The sequence below is a fragment of the Phoxinus phoxinus genome (assembly GCF_949152265.1).
Source record: "Phoxinus phoxinus genome assembly, chromosome: 12".
Lineage (NCBI taxonomy): Eukaryota > Metazoa > Chordata > Actinopteri > Cypriniformes > Leuciscidae > Phoxinus > Phoxinus phoxinus.
Genome location: NC_136887.1, coordinates 3,350,447 through 3,363,112, shown reverse-complemented (window position 1 = coordinate 3,363,112; position 12,666 = coordinate 3,350,447). Strand labels below are relative to the sequence as shown.

The 12,666-nt window shown below is 48.4% G+C and overlaps 1 protein-coding gene across 1 annotated transcript; it reads right to left on the bottom strand.

Annotated features, from left to right (window-relative positions):
- Positions 1–7,857: 7,857 nt before the first annotated feature.
- Positions 7,858–11,985, bottom strand: LOC307008001 (zinc-binding protein A33-like; the record flags this gene model as incomplete). The annotated part of the gene is made up of 6 exons (XM_079630556.1): positions 7,858–8,625; positions 8,992–9,110; positions 9,192–9,214; positions 9,332–9,562; positions 9,666–9,761; positions 11,590–11,985. 6 exons carry the CDS (start codon positions 11,983–11,985, stop codon positions 8,084–8,086), a joined length of 1,407 nt encoding a protein of 468 aa, XP_079486682.1. The 3' UTR covers positions 7,858–8,083.
- Positions 11,986–12,666: the final 681 nt, after the last annotated feature.

Genomic DNA, 12,666 nt, shown 5'->3' with positions numbered 1-12,666 from the left:
CCCTTTCTCCTGGGAGGAGGGGGGCTCCTCGAGCCGTCCGGTCATACAGCCTCTTGTTTTTCTTCCCAGCCGCTCGGATCCGTCTCGAGACTTGCTCGTATGCAAAATGGAGGCGTTGGTGGTGGCGCCCTACCCACTCGGTTACGTTCCCCTCCTCCTCGGTTGCTGCCGTCCCCAGCAATAGGTCGGTGGGCATCCGCACATGCCTACCAAACATCAAATAAGTGGGGGCGTAGCCCGTGGTACTGTGCGTGCTGTTATTGTATGCCTGAATCAGATTTGGTAACGCACTCACCCAGTCGCTCTGATGTTCTTGATCTAGCGTGCCGAGCAAGTTCAATAGGGTCTGATTGAACCGCTCGCATCCGCCATTTCCCTGGGGGTGGTAAGTAGTGGTATGGGTCTTGGTACAGCCATACAATTCACACAGCTCTCTAATCACCCGAGACTCGAAGTTTGGCCCTTGGTCCGAGTGTAGAAACTCGGGGCAACCGAACGGCTGGAAGACAGCTCTCCACAGAGCAGTGGCGGTGGTGTTCGCCGTCTGGTCCAAGGTAGGAGTACTTAGTGACTAAGTACTGGCCCAGGAGTACTTAGTGAACAGGTCGGTAATGACAAGGATGTTCTGGTAGCGGTCCGCCGGCCGACCCAATGTCAAGAAGTCCATTGCGACTATGTGGAGAGGGGCCTTTGCCTGGATGGGGACCATCGGTGCTCGTGCTTCCTTCCTGGCTTTGAACAGGGTGCAACGAGGACAGGCCTGCACGAAGATACGTGCCGTTGCTTCTAGGTTGGGCCAATAGAAGTGTCGCCTCAAGAGAGATACCGTTTTCTCGTGCCCTTGGTGGCCCAGCTGATCATGGTACGCTGTCAAGAGCTCTTGTACCTGGCCTTCGGGGACAACGATCTGTCGGAGTTCCTCGTCCAGCCCCGGATCCCGGACAGACCTACATAGGACTCCCTCCTTCACCTGTAGTCTGGCCCATTGTCCCAACAGCTTCCTTCCTGCTCCCCCTTGGGCCCGTTGTTCGGCCAACGTCGGTTTTCGCCCCCGTTCCAGCCATCGCATCAAGCCACTAATCTCCCTGTCGGCCTGCTGTCGCTCCTTCCAGCGGCAGGGGTCCCATCCCCAACTCACAGGCATCGCCTCACGTTGAGTCTCCGGCGCCTCCACAATGCCCACCATATACTCCTCTCCCTCGGGGTCTGGCATGGGTTCCGGTGGATCCCTCGGATCTTGAGCTTCCAAGAGTCGGGACAGGGCATCAGCGTTGGTGTTCTCCCGACCTGGCCGGTACTGGAGCTGGTAGTTGTAGTTGGCCAACTGGGCCACCCAACGCTGTTCCACTGCCCCCAACTTCGCCGTCTGTAGGTGTACTAATGGGTTGTTGTCGGTTACTACCGTCACCTGGGCACCCCACAGATAATCTTTAAACTTCTCGCTGAGTGCCCATTTCAGCGCCAGCAGTTCCAACTTGAAGGAGCTGTAGTTGGCGTCATTCCTCTCGGCTGGATGAAGGCTCCGGCTTGCGTAGGCTACGACCCGCTCTACGCCGTCTTGTTGCTGGGCCAACACGGCCCCTAAGCCCAGGTTGCTAGCGTCCGTGTACAGGACAAAGGGCTTGGAAAAGTCGGCATACGCCAGAATCGGCACCTGTAGCAACTCTTGTTTCAGTCGCTGGAACGCAGCCTCACACTCGGGGCTCCACAGGATAGACGGTGATCCACGACCTCGGGGGCGTCCTGTCCCAGCCAGCAACTGATATAGGGGCTTTGCGATCTTGGAAAAGTCCTTGATAAAGCGACGGTAGTACCCCACGAAGCCCAGGAATGACCGGACCTGCTTCACCGTCTGCGGGGCAGCCCACTCTCGCACCGCCGACACCTTCTCCGGGTCGACCGAAACTCCCGCCGCACCCACACAATGTCCCAAGAATTTGACTTCCCGCCGTAACAGATGGCATTTGTCCGGCTGGAGCTTCAGCCCATATTTCTCCATGGCCCTGAAGACCTGCTCAAGGTGTTGTAAGTGGGAGTCGAAATCTGGGGAATAGACAATCACATCGTCCAGGTATACCAAGGCGGACTCCATCAGCTGGCCTCCCAGGCACCGCTGCATCAGCCGCTGGAAGGTGGCAGGAGCGTTGCAGAGGCCGAAAGGCATCCGGTCCCATTCAAAGAGACCGAACGGGGTGGTAAAGGCGGTCTTCTCCCGGTCTGCCTCGGCCACTTGCACCTGCCAGTAGCCACTTGCCAAGTCCAGCGTAGAATACCATGCCGAGCGTGTCAAGCCAGCCAGGGAGTCCTCGATCCGGGGTAGGGGGAACGCGTCCTTCTTAGTGACCAGGTTCAGCTTGCGGTAGTCAACGCAGAACCTCCATGCGCCAGTCTTCTTTTGCACCAACACGATGGGAGCTGCCCACGGGTTGCTGCTCTCTCTGACAACCCCTCGATCGAGCATACCCTGTAGCAGTGTGCGGACCTCTGTATACAGGGTAGGTGGGACGGGTCGATACCTTTCTCTACTGGGCTCTGCCTCTCCGGTGGGGATCCGATGTTGCACGACGTTGGTGCAGCCGTAGTCCTCTTCGTGTGCCGAGAAGACATGTTGCCACTTGCTCAGCAGATCTCGCAGCTTCCTGGCCTGTGCAGGTCCCAGCTCCTCCCCTTGCAGGGAATATCCCTTCAGGTGGCCGGGCACCTCCTCTCCTAGACTCTGGGGCGACGAGCTCGCTTGGGTAAGGGCCACTTCAACCACCGCAGGGTGTACTTGGCGAAAGCTCACGTCCTTGTCCTCCCGCACCTGATGGGGTTCTACCGGCGTCACCTTGACCAGCCGCTGGTGTTTGTGTAAGTGCACGACATGGGGCGTCCCGTTCCGAACTCTCACCGGGATCCGTCCTCTTCGTGCCACGGCCAAACCTCTGGCGACTTCTACCTGCTGGCCATCCCAGTGGGGCTCCACCAGCACCCATTCTTCCGGTCCCACGTCCCGCTGGGGGACTCGTACCCATACTAGGGCCTCGCTGTTCGCTGGCACGGACAGGGCATACCGGCACGCTACCCGACCAGTCCCTTCGCGGCCTTGCCGGGCCCGGGACATCTGGATCCGTCGGCAGTCAGCGGCGACACGTTCCCATTCCTGTTGTTCTGCCGGTGAGACCCCTCGAGCGGGCTTTGCCCGAAACAATTCTTCCCAACATGCAGATAATACATTCATACCTAGTAGGGCCCGGTGACTCCCCAAGCAGTGGTCCTGTACGATGATCACTCCTTTCTGGGGCACGATAACTCCGTGGATCTCCAAGTCCGTCAGCCTGTAGCCAATGTAGGGGATGTCCAGACCATTTGCTCCTTTCAGGGAGAGCCAGGGAGCCTCCGTCCCATGCATCCTCTGGTTTCCAAACAGCTCTTGCGACAGGCTTTCCGCGAATAGGGTCACCTGGGATCCGGTGTCGATGAGACAGGGCACCTTCACACCGCACACCTGAACCTCCACCACTGGGCTATGCCCAACCAGCCTGTCCTTGGAGCCTGCTCCGACGGGTGGGTCATCTAAGGGGGTCCCAACCACACGACCCACTGTGGCCGGTTGACCTAAAAAAAACCCTCCGAACCTCTTCGAGGGCCACGCTGTCGGCTGTAATGGCCTGGTTGGCCACAGCGGTTGCAGATAGGTTGTCCTTGCTCGTCCCATTCGAACTGGGGCCGGTTGGGCCGATTAGGTCGCCTCCCTGAGTCCCTGTTCCCGTCCGAGTACGCCCGATCCCGCGAGATGGGCCTCACCTCTTGCCTGGTAGCCCCGAGACGCAGCTCGTCCACGAGCGTCTTGGTTAGCTCTGCCATCTGCTCCCGGACATCCTTTAGGAGTTCGAGCTTCAGAGTCTGTTTCCACTCTGCCATGTCGGGGACAGCCACTGCGGAGCTACTTACGGCCGCACACACAGGGGGTTCTCTCACCTCAACCTGATCAATCTCCAATGCCACCGCTTCTTTCTTTAGGTCTTCAAAGGTAAGTTCAGGGTCCCTTCTGAATTGTACTCTAAGGCCCTGGCGTACTGGGCCTTCCCTTAGCCCCAGCAGGAATTGGTCCCTCAACAGGGTCTCACCATCTCCGAGACCATGGTCTGGGCATCCCTGCAGCCTGGTAACTTGCTCCCGTAGTTGGAGGGCGAAAGCTCTGACGGATTGGCGGGGGCCCTGCTTGCTGCTGAAGAACTGGGCCCGGAGAACCGCAGTTGGGGTGGCGTCACCATACCTTTCCGTCAGGAATCCGAACACAGACTGGGCGGTGGTTCGGACAGCTTCGGGGGCGGCTTGGACTTCCCGCCGTGCTTCTCCTTCAAGGGAGTTGAGGGCAAACTGTAGCTGTTGAGTCGCACTTAGTCCCTGTAGCCCGGCCAGATACTCGATCTGAGCCCGCCATTCGGAGAGGCGCACCTCTGACTCGCTTCCTCCATATTTCTGGACCCAGGGGTTTCCCATGAACACTGGCATAACTCGGGGTGGGGCCCCCAGTGCCTCGTCGTCGGCCATCTGAGAATCCCTGGTCGCTCAACCCGAGGTGAAACCCTGCCGACTTACGCCAAAATCTGTCACAGGTCGGGGGGGTCAAGCCAGACTGCACCCACCCCTGAATCCCAGGACCACCTCGAGGAGCGTACCAGGAAAACCAGACAGACGAGAGAGTAAAAGTTAACAAGGTTTATTTAGTTAAAATCAATTAAAAGTCTCAGTGCTAATTCTGTATCTCCCAACCAGAACGGGATCGGACCGCGGACGCCGGGAGGGCGTGGAGTTCTCTTCGGCAGCTCGTGCCTATGCGTGGCCGGTAAGGGAAAAGAGGAGTCGGCCACCCGTCCACTGAGTGGGGGAGTATCCTGGTAAGTAGAACTTGTAGCTGCTTTAGTCAAGACGATGCCAGGAATATTTCTTATGTCCACCTCTCTTCACAGCGACATCACATACGGCGTTGGCCAGGAGGATCCTTCCATCTGCACAGCAGGGTAAGTAGTTCAACAACAGGTATATGTTCTTTGAATGAGTGATGGGGCTTACGGCTGGGAGATGCTTCGATCCAGACGAGGAAGGGAATAACTCTGATGTCCACCTCTTTTCACAGCGACATCACATACGGCGCTTGGCCAGGAGGATCCTTCAATCTGCACAGCAGGGTAAGTAGTTCAACAACAGGTATATGTTCTTTGAATGAGTGATGGGGCTTACGGCTGGGAGATGCTTCGATCCAGACGAGGAAAGGAATAACTCTGATGTCCAACTCTCTTCACAGCGACATCACATACGGCGCTTGGCCCGGAGGATCCTTCAATCTGCACAGCAGAGTAAGTAGTTCAACAACAGATATATGTTCTTGGAACGAGTGATGGGGCTTACGGCTGGAAGATGCTTCGGTCCAGACGAGGAGAGGAATAACTCTGATGTCCACCTCTCTTCACAGCAACATCACATACGGCGCTTGGCCAGGAGGATCCTTCAATCTGCACAGCAGAGTAAGTAGTTCAACAACAGGTATATGTTCTTGGAATGAGTGATGGGGCTTACGGCTGGGAGATGCTTCAGTCCAGACGAGAAAAGGAATAACTCTGGTGTCCACCTCTCTTCACAGCGACATCACATACGGCGCTTGGCCAGGAGGACCCTTCAATCTGCACAGCAGAGTAAGTAGTTCAACAACAGGTATATATTCTTGGAATGAGTGACGGGGCTTACGGCTGGGAGATGCTTCGATCCAGACGAGAAAAGGAATAACTCTGGTGTCCACCTCTCTTCACAGCGACATCACATACGGCGCTTGGCCAGGAGGATCCTTCAATCTGCACAGCAAGTAGTTCAACAACAGGTATATGTTCTTGGAACGAGTGATGGGGCTTACGGCTGGAAGATGCTTCGGTCCAGACGAGGAAAGGAATAACTCTGGTGTCCACCTCTCTTCACAGCGACATCACATACGGCGCTTGGCCAGAAGGATCCTTCAATCTGCTCAGCAGAGTAAGTAGTTCAACAACAGGTATATGTTCTTTGAACGAGTGATGGGGCTTACGGCTGGGAGATGCTTCGATCCAGACGAGAAAAGGAATAACTCTGATGTCCACCTCTCTCTCACGGCGACATCACATACGGCGCTTGGCCAGGAGGATCCTTCAATCTGCACAGCAGGGTAAGTTAATACATGTACACACAATCTTCCAGGAGGTAGGGAGAATCTTCACACTGAACGCCTGGGTTGTTTTGTTACGGTGACAGTGGTGGGCTTTCGAGATGGTGAGCGTACGGCATTAACTCTGCATATATTCCCCACACCCTGTAACTTCACTTCAAGCAATTTCTTGTGCAAACACACCACTTCAGGCACTGCATATCCACTCTTAGTGTAAATAGAGCCAGCACTCACCCAACGATTGCTCCTTCCACTGTCAGGCTGGATCGAGTCCCACCCAATAGCGAGGAAGTGCGAACGCCTCCTTACTGACCCGGGGACCAAGCGGTTCTTGCCCACACTCGAAGGAGAAGACGGGAGTTCAACTGATCCCTTAATCCACACACTCTCCGGTGATACAACCCTCGTGAACAATCCACTCCACAACGTTATGTCAATCTCAGTGCAGGTACAGTACATACATTCAATCAAATTCCACGATCATATTACTTATCTTCCCTCAGATGATGATGGCGCGGCTTGGTCTGCACTTGGTTCTCGTAACTCACTCTCTTTCCGTCCTCAAGATCTCCACTCGATCGCTGTTATATCTGTCGCACAGCCGAACGGCCAAACCCCACAACAATCCTCAGATACCTTCGCACGCCAGCCCAACCGTCAAAGGGATCCACTTCTCTCAGGGGAACACATCCGAAGAAAGGACAACCAGGAAGAACGACCGGGAGAACGAACAACCAGTGGGAATCACCAACTTCCTGGTCTCTGAACTTCCTTTTTATATGGTTCCTCCGCCTCCATAATCCTCGCACAGATCCCAACATCTAACTCTCCGCACCAGATGTCAATCCGTCATTAGCGTTGTTATGGTGACATCATGCGCAACCCGGAAATGAACCGGTGTTACAGCAACACCGTCCCGGGGGGAACACAATTCCAGCGGGACTTAGTTCCGCTTCCCTTTCGTCACCCCGTGACACTTTTTTATTTCAAAAACATTTGGCATTATTTTACTTCCATAAACAACGCCCTTCACCCGTGACTTATTCACGATACAGTACTAGCCTCGAGTAGCTTATTGCTTACATATAAACAGCTGCTTGTACGTTCATGTTTCTGAACTCGAGTTATAGGATAATATACAAATGAACATATGAGGATTTCACTGGCAAGAAGATTTACTAAAATATGTCAATACTTTATCTTGTCTTACATATTGTAAACATGAATTTAAACATATAATAATTTTAATTTTTTATTTAATTTTAATTTTAATAACAATCATTTTTCTTTATCAACTATTACATGCACATATAAAAATTAGTACATATACACAAACCTCACAGCAACACAAACACAATTATTACACAATAATTTATCCAATTGGCTCTAATATGCAGAATCAGAAAACAGGAAAAAAGTGAGTATTCGCTTTATAGACCAAACCTGAGGAAACGGCACCATCTCGTAAAAAGAAAAAAATGCTTTTATTTTATTTTAAAGCCCTGCCAACAAAACAAAAGTCTATTAACAAAGACTGCATCATTTTATAGTTGAATGGCCCTTGGATAAAAAGAAATTGGCAGTTTTAATGAGTTTCAATGCGGACATTTGTGTCCTTAAGGTCCTGAGTGTAAATATGTTGTGTACCGAGTGATTTATGAAAGGCAATAAGAAAATTCCAATAAAAATACACACTTCTGCCAAAATTTATGCAGTTGCATTAACACAGGAACAATGATTTAAAAAAAAAAACTGAAAGAGACAAACATGTCCTTAAGGAAACACAAGGGTTAATTTGGTTCTTAACTTTACATTGAAGTGATTGATCAATGAGACACTATGATTACAGTGTTATTATTGAAGCATAATTTGCAGAACTGTATTAATCTAAAAGCAGAATCAGATTTAACTGTGATTTTCTGCTGTAATAAACAGTTTAACTGGTAAGATCCTCAGAGGAGTTTTGGAGCCATTACCTAAGAATGGAAAGACAGTTTCTGTGAAGGACGTCCTGAATGTGTGCCGACAGTCTTTAGTTACAGGATCAGAGAATGACACTGTTCCTCTGTCATAGTCCAGCTGAACTCTCACACGCTGGAGCTTCTGTTTAACAGTAAAGACAGTGCGGCGTTGCTCTGGGGATTGTGAGATGTATTTGCTGTCTATGTACCACACACACCAGACATTAGACTTAAAGAAAACCTCTCCCTTCCTCTGGTTTGATGCTGTGGTTATTCCAAGACTCCAGCCTGTATTGTCTCCAACCTCCACATCCCAGCAGTGTGTTCCTGAGTTAAAGCCCTCAGATCCCAGGACACATGGATACCTGTCAATCCTCTCTGGATTATCAGGAAGTGTTTTATCTACACGACTGAACGACACACTGGTCAGATCAGCAGAGAGTGTGAGACGAGGATCTGCTGTGTTTGGATCCAGAGTCAACGGCGCTGCAAAGAGAATAACATCAGATTAGAGGATGAGATATGATGTATTAGAAATGTAAATGTAAAACATTTTTCTTTTGTTGAAAGAGATCATAAATTATACGATCATAACATTGGTCTCTCAGAACGGATTGAGGCTCCAGGTTTATTATCAGTGTTCAATAAACACTATTGCATCCTAATATATAAACATAGACCATGAGGAATAGACTTCATTATGAGTTCACTGTATGATCTGATGATTTCCTGAAATACAGATTCACTTAGAAATTCAAGTGATTATTAAATATATTTCTATCAAATGTTAATGTTGTGTGTGTTTGTATCTGCACTATCTTCTGCACTGGTGTCAGATCTGCTGAGACTCACTGTGTTGGACAGTTTCCAGCATCTTCTTCCCGACTCTGAACGGCAGGTTACCCAGATAACGCGACACAGGAATCAAAGCTCCAGAACTCATCCGTGGATCCGGCTGTGAGATCTGGACTCTGAGGAACATTCAGGAGTCAGAACTGCAGTGAGTTTGAGTTCAGATCCACTGAGAGAAGAGATACGAGCAGCTCACTTACCTTTCCATTGAGGCGTTAAAGTTCTGGAAAATATAGAGTTTAAAAACATTTTAATATCTTATCAAACACTCTCACTGTCAATGAGTCTCTCTATACAAGTTGTTTTCTGCACTGAGAATGAAGCCAGATTGATTTGTCACCTTTAGAAACGAGACGTCGTTGTCTTTCATCATCTCCTCCATGTCTCTGAGTGTGTGTGAAAGAGCTGAGATGTGTGTGTTCATCTCCTCCAGCTTCTCCTTCATCCTCTGCTTCTTCTGCTCCTCTTCCTCCCTCAGTGCAGTGACTGCAGCTTCTTCTTCATCTCTGAGAAACTGATGAAGCTTCTCAAACTCTTCTTTAATCTGACGCTCTGTGTGCTCAGCTTGAGACTGAAATCACATCACATTCACTTCAGTGTGAACACACACTCCACTAATGTCAATAATACTCTCTGTGTGTGAATGTTGAGTATTAAACTCTTTATATCCTCACCGTGATGTGTTTAATTGTTTTATCACACTTCTTCTTCATTTCTTCTCCATGTTTGAGCTTGTTTTGTAGGGACGTCAGCGCTGTATTAAATTCCTCCTACAGGTTAAGATGAAAATCAGTGAAACTTATGCAGCTATAAGAGGTTTAAACAGTGTGTGTTTGGATGTTTTTATTGTTATATTATTTATGTTGAATGGATCATTCCTAGTTAGCATTTGTGCCCGAAAATGGCAAGAGATGTATTTTTAATTATTAATTTGGTAAGGATGAACATCAAGAAATCATGTTTTCACCAAACAAATGTGTGATTTTTTTTTTTTTTTTTGCAATGGCCAATTTTGCAATTATTATATCCATGCAGTTGTATACTTTATTTTGTCCTTTTCAGAGCTAGGCCTTCAGCGGTGTCCAACCTGAATTAATAACTTTTAGTAAGCGCACAGACTCTCTATAATTGTTGTGAAATTGCTGTTTTTATTTCGCACTGGCAGTTACAGGGTTAATGCGGTGAGTTCGGGTAAGTTAGAGAGGAACGAGCGAGTGAGTTCGGCTTGTGCGTTAGTGTGCCGTGGTTCTTGCGTTCCGAGTCCGATTATAAGTTCCGAAACGGAGTATTATTGAACACACTGCTCACTAGTCTCGCGTAGTGACTGACGGCTGAAGGTCTGGAATTCATAGCAGCTTTCTTTGGCCAAGGCCCGCCCATAAGGCCGTTTGACCGACATGTCAAACAACCAATTACAGTTCGTTTCGTTCAGCGTCACGTTTCGGGGCGTGGAAATGTCCCCAAAGCAACAGACCGGCGTGCAACAAGTCAGTCAGCATAGAAAATCAAAGAAGGAGAAGAAAACAAGCAGTAAGTCATTGATCTGTTCGTGCACGTATAACAACAATGGCGTCTGCATTACCACAATATAACACAATACTGAATCGGCCAGCTGCGATGTCAGCGTCTGTTGTTTCATGTTTGCCCGCAAACGTGGCTGATATCCCCTTCGCAGTTAGGCACTTCACTTGATCTTCCATAATAGATAGGAGGGGACACACAACTAGTAAAATTGGATCTGCTGGGAATCCTTCTAAATGCTGACAAAGGGTCGGCCAGGCTTGGAAAATAATACTCTTCCCAAATCCCGTCGGCAAACAGGCTAAAATATCTCTTTTTGCCTCAAACAAAACTCCTGGACATCTCTTAAAGAGTCTATGCCGTGAACCTCGCATACTTTTGAGAATCCTACGTTTAGCTGATCTTGATAAATGCTCATTGTCACTCATGTAAACACAACAGTTTTTCTGCGCTTTGTTTCCCGGCGGAGTCGCTGACCGAAAATAAACGCGACACTCGCGCCCCCCGGAAATCCGATAAAATTTAACCAATCAGATGACGACTTCGACATTCCTGAAGTGTTTCCAGTTAAGTGTACCATATGCATCAGACGTTTAGCCAACATTCCGTGGGCGTGACGTCTGAGGCTGAGACTAACTGCTCACCAGCCTGTGCATGTATATCTCACTCACTCCCGGACCGGTAACCACAGTATTATAAAACAAGGTGGTCCTCTAGTGGAGTCAATATGCAATTACACCACAAATGTATTTAACACTACACCACAGCAGAGAAGGCCTTGCCACTGATATTTGTGGTTGTGCAAATACAAATACAGAAAGTGAAAGTATGTTAGTATCAATCACTTTTCGGTGTCTCAAATCACATATTATTATTGAAAATATTAATAACCCATGACATGTGCAGATGCTGTTACTTTTAAGATGATTTGAACATCAGAGGGGTTTTCAGAATTGTATATCAGTAAATCATAGAGATTTAATCTGAGTAAATATAAATACTGGTCTATTGTATACACAAATAATACTGTTTCCATGTTTAGCACTGTATTTATAAAATGAGAGACATTAGTCTTACCTTGTGAGATGAAAGCACTTCACTGATGAGTCTGAATGTGTGGTTGGTGTGTTTCTCTGAGTCTCTGCACACTAAACACACAGGCTGTTTGTCCTCCAGACAGAAGAGTTTGAGTTTCTCACTGTGTAAACTGCAGATCTCCTCAGATCCTGATGAACGTTTCTCATTTCTCTCCTTCAGGAACGACTCACAGAAGTTTTTTAACGTGAGATTAACTGGAGGATCAGGTTTTGAGGATCTTCTCCTGCAGAGAGGACACTCCTGAGTTCCCTTAGTTTTCCAGAACTGTTGTAGACACTCTTTACAGAAACTGTGACTACAGGACAGAAGAACAGGAACCTTGAAGATGTCATAGCAAACAGGACAGATATAATCATCTTCAGCTGCTGAAGCCATTTTCACCGCTTGAGTCTCACAAACTAAACTTTACTCTCACTTTCTGAACGACGGTTTTCAAAAATTAATCACAATGAGAATCAAAGATCTGCTGTCTGTCCAGAAATGAACATCACAAAAATCCTTCTGTAAAGTTTTTCTCTTTGTTCTCCATCGATTGCTTATTCTTTATTGCTTTTGTTGAGACAAAGTCGGTGTGACAGAAAGGAGAAATAACAAGTCAGTCTCTTCCTGGTTAGTGTTGTAAGAGAGAGGAGTTTATGATCAGCTTTGGGTGTGTACAGTTCAGTTCAAGATTATTGTCATATGCATATTAGTACAGAGTACCACAGCAATAAAATACAATGTGTGCATGGTACTCTCTCAACACTAGTCAATAAATAACAATTATAATAACATTAAAACATCCAAGCACAGTAAGCACACTAAGCTCAAACCTCAACCCTCCTTCCTGTTGTACTACTATCATTCAGTATCCATTCATTATTACTATATGATCAGCTTTGGGTGTGTACAAACAGGAACGTCAGGATTTCTTCAGGTAAAATGCATTCAAAATGGACCTGCATTGAAATGTTAAAATTTAATGCTGTAAAATATTGCATAAAACGTACTCGGTTACTAACGTAACCTCGGTTCTCTCTAGAGAGAGGAACGAGTACTGCGTTGTCGTAGCAACGC